This window comes from Suricata suricatta, chromosome 9 (genome assembly GCF_006229205.1).
Source record: "Suricata suricatta isolate VVHF042 chromosome 9, meerkat_22Aug2017_6uvM2_HiC, whole genome shotgun sequence".
NCBI lineage: Eukaryota > Metazoa > Chordata > Mammalia > Carnivora > Herpestidae > Suricata > Suricata suricatta.
This window is the reverse complement of record NC_043708.1, coordinates 72,273,482-72,290,007: the sequence shown is the minus strand read 5'-3', so window position 1 is coordinate 72,290,007 and position 16,526 is coordinate 72,273,482. Positions and strand designations below refer to the sequence as shown.

Sequence of the window (16,526 nt, the reverse complement as noted above, 5' to 3'; positions counted from 1 at the left end):
CACAAAAAATATCTTAACGATTACAAGCCCAAGCAGTAAACTCACACTTACATTCTGCAAATATGACTGTTAGAATTTTTTATCCTTCTTTCTCCCCTTTCTTTTCCTCATCCTCTCTCTTCCTCTTCGTTTTTCTTCTGCTCCTGCTATTTCTCCCTATATATTGTATATATTCTGGGATTTCAGAAACTTTTTTAGATACTACTTCTACACCTTCTTGGAACCCAAATAAAGAAAATAAAATCATACTTATTTCTAGATTGTTTCAGCCATTTGAGGTTTGCATGATCTTATGCATGAACTAAATGATTCTTATCTAGGCATGGGAACTAGTTACTCAGCCCAATGGGATACAAACCTAAACCAGTCATTAGGAAGAGTACTTTTCCATTTTAAAGACATATCTGTTTAATCTTGGGCATCATAAATCCATTTTTCATACACTTTACTTTTTGAAATACGTAAACGTCCCAGAAATTATGTATCTTTTATGTCTAGCTTCATTAATCAAATTTTCCTGTCATTATGACATGATAAAAAATGTGAATAAATCTTAAGAATACCACATTATAATCAGTAATACTGCCTAAAATGTTCACTTACCAGGATACAAAGTCTTGATTTGCACTTGGCTCCTCTCTTTAGTTATTTTGACTAATTCATCTTTTTTTCATCATTTTTTCCTTAATGTATCTTCAATGTAGTATGACAATTTTATGTGCACACAAAACTAGAGAAAAGAATATAATAGATTTCTCTACATAGATTACCTAGGTTTAACAATTGTCTCAGGCTGCCTAGGTAGCTCAGTTGGTTAAGCGTCCAATTTCAGCTCAGGTCATGATCTCAAGGTTCATGAGTTCAAGCCCTGCATTGGGCTCCGTGCTGATAGCTCAGGGCCTGGAGTCTGTTTTGGATTTTGGGTCTCCTCCTTCTGCCGCTCCCCTGTTCACACTGTCTCTCTCTCCCTCAAAATAAATGAACATTAAAAAACAAAACATAAAAAAAACAATTGTCTCTATTGTGCCATATTTGCTTTATTTTATTACTTTGGCTAAAGTATTTCAAAGCAGATTTCAAGTATCATGACATTTTACCCCTAAATACTGTCGCAGGCATGTTTTAAAGGAACTTCTTAAAAATCATAGCAATAATACCATCACCACATCTAATAAATAATCCCCTAAAATCATCTAAGACTCAGTTCTTATCGCCATACCCTCCTGCTCCCAAAAGGATTTTTCTTGCTACTTTGTTTAAACCAGCATCCAAATACCAAACACTACATTTGGTTGTTATGCTTCGAAAGTCTCTTTTAATCTAGAACAGCGCCAATCGTATTCTCTTTTTCTCATAACAATAACTTGAAGAGAACAGGCCAATTGTCCTGTAGAATATTAATACTTTGCATTTTTATGCTACGTGAGCCTCAACAATTTTTCCATGTTCTTGCTCTTCACATTTGCAGTTTATTCATATCTTTTTTTTCCAGTTATCTACAGAAGATTTGGATTCTCTCATGACTATGAGATAGTTCTTTATGTGTTAAGTACATTGAATTCATATTTTTAAACACTGTAGCTTTCCATTGGGCATTTTCTAAAATTCTTTCATTTTCTTTTTTAAAGATAATAGTCAAATACGTTATTTTCCTCTGTTTTCTTGCTTAGGACCTAAGAAAATTTTCATTCAACACACATTTGTTAAATAGTTATTTCTGTTTTTGATGATATGTTTTAATACTATTTTGGTTATGTTTACTTTGTATCTGACTATAAGAAGTTATATTTTCAAAATATATCTCAGTAATTCTCATTCTGATTATCATAAAAAATAACAACTAAAGAGAAGAAAAACTAAAAGTAAAAAACTCTTTTTTTAATGTATGAAGGATGATAATTACCACCAAGAAACTTGATGAATACAATAGTCTAGTAGATAAGAAATAAATTTTGGAGTTACCTAGATCTGACCTTCCTCTTATGAGCTGGGTATTATGGGCTGAATTGTATCTCCAACCCCCAAATGCAAATGTTTTAACTGCCCCCCGCCAGGTGCTCAGAATGTGACTGTATTTGGAGGTAGGACCTTTAAAGAAATAATTAAGGTAAAATAGGTCATATGAGTGGCTGTTCTTCATACAGTATCACTAGTGTCCTTGTAAGAAGACACTAGCACATAGTAACAGAGAGAGGACAATGCAGGGAAAGACAGGGAAGAAGACAGCCATCTACAGTCTGAGGAGAAAAGCCTTAGAAGAAACCTTAGAAGCCTTTATCACAGATTTCTAGCTTCCAGAATTGAGAAAATAAATTTCTGTTGTTTGAGCCACCCAGTCTGTGAGTTAGCTATGGCAGCCCTAGCAAATGAATAGACTTGAATAATTACTTAAAATTTTCTAAAGCTCAAATTCCTTAGCCATAAAATGGGGACAATAATAATACCTAGCCTGTAGGGTTGTCATGAGAATTAATATATGTAAAGCTCATAGCATAGTAAGCACCAAATAAATCTTAGCTATTATCATTTTGAAGATTAAATGAGTTATGCATGTTAAAGCACTTCACTCTGTCTAGTACACAAAGAAAGTTCTGCTGAGTAGTAGCTAGTTCTAATAATTTTTCCATTTTTAGAACACTCTGCTGTCTCCAAACTAATGCTTTTTAGACCAGTCTAGCTTATTGTGCCATAATTAAGTTAGATGCAACAGATTTCGACCTTCCAAGGAAAGAAATTAACTAAACCAATCCCATCCAATGAGCATTTGTTGAGCATCTACATTTTGTCAGATTTATTCCCAAGTACTTAATACACTTTGATGTTATATTAAATACTATCATTTCTTATAAATTCTATTTCTAATTGTCTGAAGCTCTGTTATAAAGATGCACTTTATTCTTAAAGGTTATTTTCTATCAGCCTTGTTAAATTTCTCTATTGAGTGAAAAATTTTATCCTGTAGTTTCTTCGAGATTGTTTATAATCACAATCAAACCACATGCAAACAATGAGAATTTTGTTTTCTTTTTGCTTAGCTTTATGTGTTTTGACGAGCAAAAATCTTTAAGTTTAATATAATTAAATGTATTAATATTTTCTCTTATACTCGGTGACTTTTGTCTTAAGAAGCCCCTTCCTTACCTCAAGGTCTAAAGATATTTCTGTGTATTTTCTGCCTAAGACTTTTCAAGTTTTGTTTTTGAACGTCAATCCTTAATCCATCTGTCGTTCATACACCCACACACAGTAGGACAAAGCATAGTTTCTAGCCTAGCTCGCGGTGGAAACGAGCTGCCTCTCCAGCCGATCTCACACCACGCTTGCTTTTGCCCTCATTGTTTCAGCCACTCTGGTCCCTGTTTACTTTCTGATTCTTCAATACAGCTTAACTCCTCTGTCACGGACTCAGTGATGAGTTCCGCAGTTTACTCTCCAATTAGCACTCCCCTCTTTATATATATATATGTATATATACGTATATATATACATATATATATATATACATATAGCGCTTGTTGCAGTTGTACTTTTGCTTTTGCTGATGTGATCACTCGATTAATGTCTGTCCTCAACTACACAATGAACTCCATGAAGACATAAACTATCTCTATCATGGCAAACTACTGTAATCCCCAAACCCAGTAAGGTGTCCAATAAATATCTGAAGTAATGAATGTATAAATGTCTCTATATCTATACATCCAATGAAAGCAGGGTTCACCAGGTTCTCTTCAAAGTCTCCCAAGATTATTAGCATTCTTATGGCTTCCCTGACCCTTGCATCCCCTTCTCCTAGCCAAACTCCTTTCTGAAGCTTTCCCTAACTTCCACTATTAGAGCTTCCCCCCCCCCACAAAAGCTGGGCGGGGGAGAGTAGTCTGAATTGGGTTATGAGGCCCCGGTAGGGTACCTCACCTCAGCCATTGAACTCACTTCGCTGGCCGTGAGTCTTTTCCAAGCTCCGGCTAAGGAGGCATCCGCCAGGCCCCTCCCGGAAGGCGGGGCCCGTAGCATCTCCTGCCCAGTCTGCCCTCGCGCGGAGACCCGTTCTCTGGGAACTCACCTCCCCGAGACTCAGGGAGGACCCTGTTAGGGCCGCTTAAATGGCCCTAGTCTCAGACCTTCCCAGGGGACATGTGATAGAGTGACGCAAAGCACTCCGCTCGTAGCCCCACCGATGAGCTTCCCTCCGCCCTACAGGCAAAAGCCATTCGGCCGAGAATTTATAAGGCTCCAATACCTAAAGACATTTCTCAGTTACGGTGACTTCCCACAACACACAGCAACATGCAAATATCGAGAGGTGTACCGCCCCTGTCCTTTGTAGACGTCTTCTCTTCGGGACGCACGCGCGCTGTGTTCCCGCCTTATGACTCTAGGCGGGCGATTCCTGGGAGAGGGTTGATGACGTCCAACTTCTGACTCCATGGCGGCCCAGCGGCGGGGGACTCGCAGCGGCCGGACGCGAGGTTCGGAGCATATTGTAGGGGGCTAATGCTGGCGGGCGGGGAGTCTGAAGGGAAACGGCGCCGTCTACTCTGGCCCCTCCCCTTCCGTCGCCTCTTGACCCGCCCTTAGCTATCAAGCTAGTTTAGGTGCAAAACTTAAAATTCCGGTTATCAGAGCTTTTTGGATTACAGAATTGTATATAAGGACTTGCTTGTAGACATATAATAACTAACAGTACCAGCACTATTTTAAACACCTAATGTCATCCAATTAAAAAAATTAATTGTAAGGTTTAACGTGTATCACTAAGAAAGGAAAAATGCTTTCAACTAACACAGGATTCATTGCTTGTATGTCATCCACTGTAGGATGCATCCCAGTTTCAGAGATAGTAAAATTCAGGTTTTAGAATTGATGAGATAGGGGATAACATACTCTCTGTGTATTACGTTTTTAAGTGCATAAGCCCATCCTACAAATTATATACTATTGTTGTCATCCTCTGGATTTTACAGTGGGGGCAACCGAGGTACAAAGAGAAGAGACAGGGCTAGGGTCTAAGCTAGAGACAAACTCCAGAGCACTCTACTAACCATAATCTCATACCACCTTAGGTAGTTTGAGGATAGGTATTGAGAAAGTTTGGGGACACAAGTAAATAGAGATAAGCAGGCTGTGAGACTCTCTTGCCTTAGGCTATGAGCTCACAAGAGCCCTTGGGATTCCCATTTTATTTTATTTTTAGTTTAGTTTATTATTTGGTTAGAATACCAGTTTAGGAGTGATTTCTCAGACTATTATCAAGAACGGTGGTATGCAGTTATTATTTCTTTGTAAATCTACAAAGCCATCTTGAGCCATTTCTTTGAAAAGATGATGTTTTTTCAAAGTATGATCATGTTGAGTGAGTATTCATTCTTTTTGTTCTTTGCCAATTCTTTATGCCAATGGCTTCTGTAGCATTAAACAATGCCAGAAGAGTTAATAATAGCAACATAACTACAGAAGACCCACCTCCTGCAAAGAAGACTCGAAGATGCGAAAGGCAGGGGCTAAAGAAGGAGCCTGTGACAGGAGGAAAGGCCAATAATGACAGGACAGAAGACAAGCAAGGTCAGCTTCAAGTGGTAGGCCAGGGAGGACATGGGCTAGCCAGAGTGTCTATGGAAGGGTGGGAGGGCTGAGGGTGAGGTATGTCTTGTTTTTTGAACTCTTACTTCTACATTTCTTGAAGATATAATTACTATTCTACCCTTTGGGTGTAGCACAATACTCACCTACTTTCTCGGAATCTTCAGGTTTGTGTGGTTTAGATAGATTGAGACCTGGGTAGATCAGGATTGCTTGGGAGGGGCAAAGTTAATCATGGCATGACAGCTGTTTTTGATTCTCATACAAGTAGCTGAGTACCTATCTTTCCTCAGAGTCTGTGAAGACGTTGCTGTTAAAGGGCAAAGCTCCTGTGGACCCGGAGTGCACAGCCAAAGTGGGGAAGGTGAGAGACTCCTCTGCCCATCGGTTCCTCAGAAAGCAGTTTCATTGTTCATTTGTTACTTGGATTCCTGTCCAGAACACTGCGAGTATTCATCTTAAGAGCCCTTTCTAAAATACTACTAGTAATTCATTTTCTCCAAGACTCAGAGATGGGAGTGGTAGAGTTTGGGGTTAATAATCAGGGTGTTTCTAACTTCTGGGGTTGTCATCAGCTTTCCACACCTCATTCTCTTTCTCATTTAGAAAATTAAACCATTATCAAGGAAGAACCATCTCTGTTCTAATGAGAAACTGTGCCCTGGTGTGGCATGAGTTACTGATAAATGTGAAAAGGATTTGAAGAATACAGAAGAAAGGCTTCCTCTGGAGCAAGTTTTCTTTAACTGTCAGAATCATTTGTTTTTTCTGTAATTACAAAAAAGACAGCGTGTTTTCATTATAGGAATAGCAGGTTATGATAGGAGGATATATTTTTGCATTTTTCCCCTGGAAAAAGGCTGCTGGTTGGTAGAGAATGACACCTTGAGGCAGAAGAAAATTTAGAGTGTCACTTAGGATCTCATTAGGGCTGAGACTATACTGATGTCAATTTTTCTCTTTTCTCTCTAGGCCCATGTGTACTGTGAAGGGAAGGATATCTATGATGTCATGCTAAATCAGGTAAAGGAGGAGCTATTCTCTTTGTGGGAATTTCTTCTCGATAATTACCGACAACTGTGTCCCAATGACCCGATCTTTAATTCTGAAGTCCCTTATATTAGCCTTACATTAGCCTTTTCCTTACAGCAATTACTGGTACCTGTGACCACGGAGGAGTCATTGGTTTATTGGCTTCCATTTGTAAAGCTCTCTCTTACGTTCATATTTCTCTCATCGTAGACTAATCTTCAGTTCAACAACAACAAGTACTATTTGATTCAGCTGTTAGAAGATGATGCCCAGAGGCACTTCAGTGTTTGGATGAGATGGGGCCGGGGTAATGACTTTGATTATGGATTTTCTGATTTGTCATTCAGAAAGTCAGAAGCAGCTTAGTGAGTAAACAAAAGATCCTCTGGGTTTCAGTTGGTGGACTGGAGGCTCTGTAACCTGGGAGGGGCTTGCAAATGCAATAGCAAGCATCCTCATTACAAAGTTTCCCCTGGAAAAACTAAGAGTTGCCTGTTGAGGCTGGGAAGTGTCCTGCAATTGGTCTGCTAAAGCTGCTTAGGGACTGTGGGAGTTAGCAGGTAACTGATAACAACAGGGTCAGTTTCCTGGACCCGTTCACCTCTCCTTCTCCCCTTCCTGCCCATTTGTCACAGGCTAAGCAGGGAGACCTTAGAGAGCTGGCTTGTTACGGGAGAGAACTCTTCTTGGATTGGCAGAAAACCATATTATGTGTTGCATTTACTTTGCAGTGGGGAAAATGGGGCAGCACAGCTTGGTGGCTTGTTCAGGGGACCTCAGCAAAGCCAAGGAAATCTTTCAAAAGAAGTGAGTACCAAAAAAATACCATTCTTCTTGTCTTCTTTAAGAATTTTATAGGAAGTATGATTTGGCCTCAATGTTAATGTATTTCCACTGTGGCATTCTGTGACTGGAACACCAAACTGCCTCCTTAGTAAGTGATTATGTCACATAATGTTGAAATTGACTAAAACAGAAGAATCTAATATAATTAACACATGACCAACAATTTAGGAAACTTGGGAAACCCAAGTGGGTGGGATGAGAATATTACAGCTAGAATTTTAAAAATTCTTTCACTGTGATGTGGATGCAGAGCTTTCTGGACTCTGAAAATCTTTCAATCTCCTCAAAAGGAGCAGATAGGGATCTTTTGTCTAAAATCTCAGTGGCTTGTGTGGTGTTTTGGGGCCTTTGAGAAGCTCAGGGGCTCCTTTTTGCCCATCTTTTTGTTCTCTTTGTCTCCAGAGCTTTTCTTTCTATTCAGGATCCTAATTTAGAATCCAGATTTGTGGGGAATTGGGTATAAAAGAGTTCTAAGAAATAGTTTGAGGGAAAAAATGACATAGTTTGGAGATGTTCTAAGGAAACAATTATAAGCCCATTCCTAGTAGACCCTTATTTGTAAGATTTTTCTCACCATGGTGGACTCAACAGATTCCTTGACAAAACAAGAAACAATTGGGAGGATCGTGAGAAGTTTAAGAAGGTGCCTGGAAAATACGATATGCTACAAATGGACTATACCACCAGTGCACAGGTAAGTTCTGACTACACGTTTGGGGAGAAAAGTTCCTCTTAACCAAGGCGGAGCCTCGCAGAATGGCTTAGATCAGGTCCTAGACTACAGCAGACCAGGGTGTCTTGAGTCTTGCTGTTCACCACCTAACTGAAGATAACAGTTCCCTCAGGGGTAACTTTCATGGATCTTTGTAATCTTAAAGGAACAATAAAATGAGGATAGAAAATGCTTTCTAGTCTCTACTGTCCAGGATGTTCTCATAAAATCTTAAGTCCTGAAGTTTAATGTATGGATCAAGAGAGGAGTATAAATAGTCACAGTGACGAAACTGTATTTAAAGTTATCTTTGCTTCTGGTTACGTACTACTAGTATATACCATACCAAAAAAAATTTTTTTTGACAAATTGAGTTGCAACCAGGATGCTGATAACTGTTACATACAGTATCTGAAAAATGTAAACATTAGTCATTTTAAAATGAGAAGATCTGAAACATAATAGCAATCTTTACATACTACTGTATTAGGAGAGCCTTTTAGACTTAATCTGAGTGTTTAACTATGGGAAGTAGATGTAGGAGTAAAAGGTGGAATCACATCGAGTACTCTAACTAGGTTAATAATGGAATGAACTTGTAGTCTAGCAGAGGCTGATTGATGTTCACCTGCCAGGAATATTGTAGAGCCAGCCCTTGCAGGGACCTCAAAATAGACACTGTCATATTTTTCCTTTCTTTTCTTTGGGCTGTAGAATGAAAAGGAAACAAAAAAGGAATCTTTGAAATCCCCCTTGAAACCAGAATCACAGCTAGATCTTCGTGTACAGGAGCTTATAGAGTTGATCTGCAATGTCCAGGCCATGGAAGAGATGATGGTAGAAATGAAATATGACACCAAGAAAGCCCCGCTTGGTAGGACTTCAGATTCTATCCTACATTCCTTCTTTATATTTCCTAGTCCCTTTTGATGGGATATTCAGTCACCTTCATGATTTAAAGCTTGCTGATAGTGTGAATGAAGAAAAGGAGATCTGGGGTAAGAGGTAGTGTGAGGGGAGGAGAAGCTGTTCTGAAAGTTGAGAGGTGAGAGTCTCTGTTGGGTAGGCACGTGGATACAGTTCACAGGGTAAGACCCCAGTTGTGGGGTTCGTGATCTTTGGCTGGGCCTGCAGGGAAGCTGACGGCAGCACAAATCAAGGCCGGCTACCAGTCGCTTAAGAAGATTGAGGACTGTATTCGGGCTGGCCAGCATGGACGAGCCCTCCTGGAAGCATGCAATGAATTCTACACCAGGATCCCGCATGACTTTGGGTGAGGCCTGTGCTATTACTTCTCTTTGCTCTTCTGCCTAACCATATCCCCTGTATCACTCAGTGACAACTATAATCTTTTTAATCTTTCATTTCTAGTGAAATAATCATCCAAAATGATTTGGAGATAGCCTATTTAGTCAGCTTACAAATTTAGATTGTAATCTCCTGACCTGATTACAACCATATTTTCTGACCAAATGGAAGTTACCCAAGAAAAAATGGGTCTAGCTATCTAACCAACAAGTAAAATACCTTTAGACATATAACTCCCTAATTCAAATGATTGTAGGTTTAAAAAGTACATTTTATCTTTGTTGATTCTATATTCTGGTGTTGATTCTGTTTTTATTCCTCTTATTGCTTTATAGAGCTCTGTGACCTAAAAAAAAACCCTAAGGGTTCAATAGGTCTGCTTCTGCTTCTAGACAGGACTATATCCAAATTATTCTTTATTGATGTTGATATATCTTATTTTAAAAATAAGATTTGGCTATTATTTAAAAAAAAACAGGAAATAACAAGTGTTGGAGAGGATGTGGAGAAAACAGAACTCTCATACATTTTTGGTAGAATTGTAAATTTAGCACAGCCACTAGGGAAAACAGTATGGACATTCCTCAAAATACTAAGAATAGAACTACCATATGGCCCAGCCAATCCCCATCTGGGTATTTATCTGAAGAATATGAAAACATTAATTTGAAAAGATATATGCATCTTTATGTTCATTGCAGCATTATTTACAATAGCCAATATATGGAAACAACCTAAGTGTCCACTGACAGATGAATGGATAAAAAAAATGTGGTATATTTATAAAGTGGAATACTACTGAACCATAAAAAAGAATGAAATCTTGTCATTTGCCACAACATGAATGGATGGGTCTTGAGAGTATTATGCTAAGCAAAATAAGTCAACAGAGAAAGACAAATACCATATGATTTCACTTATGTGGAATCTAAAAACAAAACAAAACAAAAACTAATTCACAGATACAGAGAACCAGACAGAGGAGGGCAGTTGGGGGTGGGCAACTGGACTTGGTTGGGATTACTTTGTAGTGTATACAGATATCAAATTATAAAGATGTACATCTGGAAATTATATATAAATGAAAGGAACCCATAAAAAAGAATTTTAGTTCTAGTCCCAAATGTCAAACTCTATATAGTCTGTTTGTTTTATGCTCCTCAGAGTATATACTAACCTCTCTTTATATATTTGGAAGTTAGAGTCTCTTTACAGATTCTCCCTCACTTGGATCACTGGATTCAGAGTCCAGAGTGCTAACCATTATACCTCATTCTCCCTCACTTGGAAAACCTCAGTTTTTTATACTTATTTTCTAAAGAACCTATCTTTAGTCTGTTACTTTTAGTCATGTGGCTTTGGCCACACATCAAAGAACTGATTATGCATTACATCTCTGTTCTTAGACTCCGGACCCCTCCATTAATCCGGACAGAAAAAGAGCTGTCAGACAAAGTACAACTACTAGAGGTGAGACGTGTGGATTGGGAAGTATTAACATTCTGTTCCCAAGTTCCTACACATTGATCCTGTATCTCATCTTGCCAGGCTTTGGGAGACATTGAAATTGCCATTAAGCTCGTGAAGACGGAGCTGAAAAGCCCAGAACACCCATTGGACCAGCACTATAGGAAACTACATTGTGCCTTGCGCCCCCTAGACCATGAAAGTCATGAGTTCAAAGTAAGAAAAATGATCATGTATTTTCTTACCTTTAAGACCCATCCTCCTGGGGTGCCTGGGTGGCTCAGTCAGTTAAGCCTCTGGCTTCGGCTCAGGTCATGATCTCATGGTTTGTGGGTTCGGGCCCCACATCAGGCTCTGTGCTGACAGCTAGCTCAGAGCCTGGAGCCTGCTTCAGAGTCTGTATCTCCCTCTCTCTCTCTCTGACCCTCCCCTGCTTGCACTGTCTCTCTCTGTCTCTCAAAAATAAATAAAAAACATTAAAAAAAAAAAAAAGACCGATCCTCCTAACTCCACTGTTCTCTGACTACTTCTGATTAAGAGCAAACTTTTACACAGAGAATTTCTGAGTACCAGGAACTGGGGAAGGTAGACCTCTCTCACTGCTTTGTGAGACCATTAGGCAGCAGGAAGTCTGCCAGTTTTTACCTGAAGCCTTGAGGTCCTTCAGCTCAGTCTGGTCTCTTGTAGAGTCCATATCAGCCATTTCTTTCATTTCTTTTCACAGGTGATTTCTCAGTACCTACAGTCTACTCATGCTCCCACACACAGGGACTATACCATGACCTTGCTGGATGTTTTTGAAGTAGAGAAGGAAGGTGAAAAAGAAGCCTTCAGAGAGGACCTTCATAACAGGTCTGAGTTTAGCTTTGTGTTTGGGAAGACATTCCTGTGCCTGAAGTGCAGTTATCAGACTTCTGGAAAATGGCAGAAAATGGTGTTTTTGTGCTTATGGCCTGCAACAGAAGACAATAATAATGGCTTTTCCCTAGGATGCTGCTGTGGCATGGCTCCAGACTTAGTAACTGGGTGGGAATCCTGAGCCATGGGCTTCGAATTGCCCCACCTGAGGCTCCCATCACAGGGTACATGGTGCGTAGAAACTGAATCCTGGAAGGAGGCACAGGGGTAAAGGATACAATAATTTTCTCATTTTTTCCCTCTTGTTTTTCTAGATTAGGATTAGGTAGCACCCTTCCCAAGAATTAAACCATCTCACTGATAACCCTAACATTTCTTCCTATGTCCCTCTTCCTTTAAATTCCTAAAGATATCCCATCTACTCCCTCAGGAAGCAGAGACTCACCCATACACCTGCCTTCTCTGGAACAGACCTGCCAGGGGAAATGGAGAAGGGTCTATCTAGTGTTTAAGATAAGGGAAACCAGGGTCGGTGGTACAGGCCTCCTTTCTAAAACAACGGGTTAGGCGCTGACCTTCATGGTTGTTGATATATTTCAGTTTGGGAAAGGAATCTACTTTGCCGACATGTCTTCTAAGAGTGCCAATTACTGCTTTGCTTCTCGTGTAAAGGATACCGGACTGCTGCTTTTATCAGAGGTGAGATGAACATATTTATGATCTCTAGTTAATTATGAGTTCATGTTTCTCCAAAGGGAATAGTTTGACTCCAGAACCAAGAGGTACACCTGGGAGAACTTGAAAGGGGACCAAGGGCAGTTTTCATTCTGTTCCTCTGCAGGAGGAGAAGAAAGTACTGATGGGATTTTCTGTTTGATCTTCGAGCCCTCCAGTTCTCAGTAGGATGTGGGTGTTCAAAGATCTTTTTGCTTTGCAGGTAGCTCTAGGTCAGTGTAATGAGCTACTAGAGGCCAATCCTGAGGCAGAAAGATTACTTCAGGGCAAACATAGCACCAAGGGACTGGGCAAGATGGCTCCCAGCCCTGCTTCCTTCATCACCCTGTGAGTACGCAGGGCCTAGAGGGCCAGAAGACCCCTTTTGGTCGGATATTCTATTTTCCAACTTCTGACCCAGACGCCAGTGTGACACACTCTCTTCTACTTGGCAGGAATGGGAGTACAGTTCCCTTAGGACCAGCAAGTGACACAGGAATTCTGAATCCAGAGGGCTATACTCTCAACTACAATGAATTCATTGTCTACAGCCCCAACCAGGTCCGCATGCGATACCTGCTAAAGATCCGGTTTAATTTCTTGCAGCTGTGGTGAATGTCAATGGTAAATAACCTGGATAAGACATGATCTTCAAACAGGAAAATGGGCGGTCTTGTACTTTTGAGTTTTCTGATATTTTACATAATAAAAATCGCACAAATTTACCCCTGGCTTCTTTGGGCTCAACTTCTCATGTTCATAATTATTCATTTTCAGGACAAAGTACGTACTGCTCTATGTATCTACAGCTAGCTGCAAGTTACTCAGGATCCTGTTCCTTCACAGCAGAATAGCTTCTGTGCATTGAAGGATGCTGATGGAGACTGATGTTTTGATATTTGAATTTATCAAATTCAATTTTTACTCAAACTGGAGTTTGTGGGGTGTTATTACCAGAAGGGTAGAGACAACAGAGGCCGAATTGTTCCCTTGTTCCCATCCAAATCTTCTAACTTGACTTTTCTCCCCATTTACCAACTATAGACCTGGTCTCCCACCATTTATCCTAGGACTCAGCAGATATCCAAAAATGTGGAAGCACTTAGACGACTTGTCACTAAGCCTAAATACATCTCATGGAAGAAAGGAGAGAAGAAGAATGAATTTTGACATACCCTGCTCCGTTTAAGAACTACCAAAGTCCGGGTCAGATCCAAAGATTTCCTGATTATTTGTAAACATACACAATACAGGCACACACACAGACAAAACCATATTTCATTAGATAACAATGAAGGTTATTTAAATGAAAACAGTAGCCTGCAACTTTATTTAGAGGTCAGATTACCAATCAAATCTCAAAATGTACATACCCTTTGACCTAAAAACCACAGATGTACATGTTTGTATAGATGATGTCAGTGTAGCATTGTTATATGCAAAGAGATCCCTAGAAAAGGAACTAGTTAAATATATTCACTCATTGAAATACTGTGCTGCTGTTAAAACTAAAGTACACTACACACTTCTCCAAAAAGTAGAAGAGAATATTTCCCAACTCATTCTATGAGGCAATATGAAAACAAAACTGATAAAGATATCACCAGAAAACTATGTTCCTTAAGAATACAGATGCACAATAAAATGCTACCAAGCCTAAACCAGTAACAAAAAGGATGATACACCATGATACAGTGAGATTTATCAAAGGAATGCAAGTTGATTCAACACCTGCAAATCAATCAGGGTATGACAAAAGTCGCCTGACCATCTCATGAGCTACAGAAATGGCATTTGGCAAAATCCAACACCCTTTCATGATAAACATTCAGCAAAGAATGGAAGGGAATTTTTTTTAATGTTTATTTATTTTTGAGAGAGAGAGAGAGAGAGAGACTGTGAGTGGGGGACGGGTAGAGAAAGAGGGAGACATAGAATCTGAAGCAGGCTCCAGGCTCCGTGCTATCATCACAGACCCTGATGCAGGGTTCAAACTCACGAACCACAATATCATAACCTGAGTGAAATTGGATGCTTACCTTACTGAGCCACCCAGGTGCACCAAAAAAAAATTTTTTTTAAATGATCAAAATTAACATCACCAGTAAGAAGTCATGTTGATATCATGTGCTTCAGATATGTAACAAGAAGGGCATATCATATCTTTTATTCTTCCCTTAAATCCACAATCTTAGTCCACTCATGAGAAAACATGAGACAAAGCCAAACCGAAAGACATTCAGTACAAAATGCTGTATACTTCAAAAGTGTCAATGTTACAGAAAGACTGAAAAACTCACAATTGGAGGAGACTAAGGACACAGGATGAATAAATGCAATGTTGTATTCTGGATGGTGGAAAATAGGAAATCCAAATCATGTCTGTAGTTAATAATATTGTATCAATGTTAATTTCTTAGTTTTGATAAATGTAACATGGCTCTGTAAGGTGTTAATGCTGAAGGAAGCTTGGTGAAAGGTATATAGGAAGCATGACCTATGATTGACCCAGCTGATGGCATTTCTTATGTCTTTTCCTCTAGCTGAGGGAGACCATGAGGCACTGTTAGAAATAAAGTAAAAGACCCTGAGGAGGGGCGCCTGGGTGGCTCAGTCAGTTGAGTGTCCGACTTCAGCTCAGGTCATAATCTCTCAGTTTATGGGTTCAAGCCTTGCATCAGGCTCTGTGCTGACAGCTAGCTTGGAGCCTGTCTTCAGATTCTGCATCTCCCTCTTTCTCTGACCCTCCCCTGCTCACACTGTCTCTCTCTCTCTCTCTCTCTCTCTCTCTCTCTCTCTCTCTCTCTCTCTCTCTCTGTGTCAAAAATAAAAATTTGGGGCGCCTGGGTGGCTCAGTCGGTTGAGCGTCTGACTTCAGCTCAGGTCATGATCTCACGGTTCGTGGGTTCGAGCCCCGTGTCGGGCTCTGTGCTGACAGCTCAGTGTGGAGCCTGCTTCGGATTCTGTCTCCCTCTCTCTGTGACCCTCCCCTGCTCGTGCTGTCTCTCTCCGTCTCTCAAAAATAAATAAAAAACATTAAAAAAAATAATAAAAATAAAACATTTTTTTAAAAAGTCCCTGAGGTGATTTCTCCATGTGAAACCTAGAATCAGCATAAACTGAGAATAAAATTCAGTACCTCAACTCCCTAAATCCTCAAAACTCGCTTCTAGGTCAGAGTGCAGTGGTATTTCTTTCAGAGAACCCTATGAACCCAGGACAAAATCTTGGCTTCTCATATACAAGTCCTTGAATTCTTGGGATATAGACGGTCTTTAACCCTTCCCTAACCCTTAGAAAGAGCCTCAGGGAACTTCCTCTCCCATAAAATAGAATTACAGGAAAACAGGTTCTAGAGCTTTAAAAGGATCATAGTCCATGGTGAGTCCATGGGTATGACTCTTCCACCTTTTCATTCGTTTTAATCCATGTGAACTTGGATTTGAGAGATACACTTTGTGATTACTTCCAAGAATGTGAATTACTATCTTGACAAATGTGTGCAAGTCACATGGCTGCTGCTGCTGCTCTGTCAGAGGGTGTGAGAGCCAGAAGTCTTGTTCTACTGTCAGTGCCCCGGCTTTTCACCTCTCAGCTGGACAAGTAGTTCTGCATAGAAGACACTGTTTCTATGAGTGGAGCCTAATGTCCTCTCTAAATGCCGACTAGGCACTTTCAACTCACTCTTCCTTCTCTAATGCTTTCTTCCTTTAGGGAAAAAAAAAAGTTTTATTTATTTATTTATTTAGAGAGAGAGAGAATCCCAAATAGGCCCTGCATTACCGGTGCAGAAGCTGACACAGGGTTTGATCTCACAAACGGTGAGATCATGACCTGAACCGAAATCAAGAGTCAGATGCTTAACCAACTAAGCCACCCAGGCGCCCCTCTTATTCTCTCTTGACCAAGTGAGAGGTCCTCAGCTCTCTGTTCACACTAAGTGCCGTCCAACATCACTCATCCCTCCTCCTGACAGGAACGGTATCGTAGGATCCTGGGGCCAGCAAAT

At 40.1% G+C, this 16,526-nt stretch overlaps 1 protein-coding gene across 1 annotated transcript; it reads left to right on the top strand.

The window, feature by feature from the left end:
- The first annotated feature begins 4,325 nt into the window (after positions 1–4,325).
- Positions 4,326–13,242, top strand: PARP2 (poly(ADP-ribose) polymerase 2). The gene is made up of 16 exons (XM_029950852.1): positions 4,326–4,469; positions 5,410–5,562; positions 5,874–5,944; positions 6,553–6,603; positions 6,823–6,919; positions 7,344–7,419; positions 8,050–8,152; positions 8,885–9,044; positions 9,305–9,443; positions 10,885–10,948; positions 11,027–11,161; positions 11,670–11,797; positions 11,935–12,034; positions 12,404–12,502; positions 12,741–12,865; positions 12,973–13,242. The coding sequence occupies exons 1-16, from the start codon at positions 4,427–4,429 to the stop codon at positions 13,130–13,132; spliced, it is 1,704 nt and encodes a 567-aa protein (XP_029806712.1). The 5' UTR covers positions 4,326–4,426; the 3' UTR covers positions 13,133–13,242.
- The last annotated feature ends 3,284 nt before the right edge of the window (positions 13,243–16,526 follow it).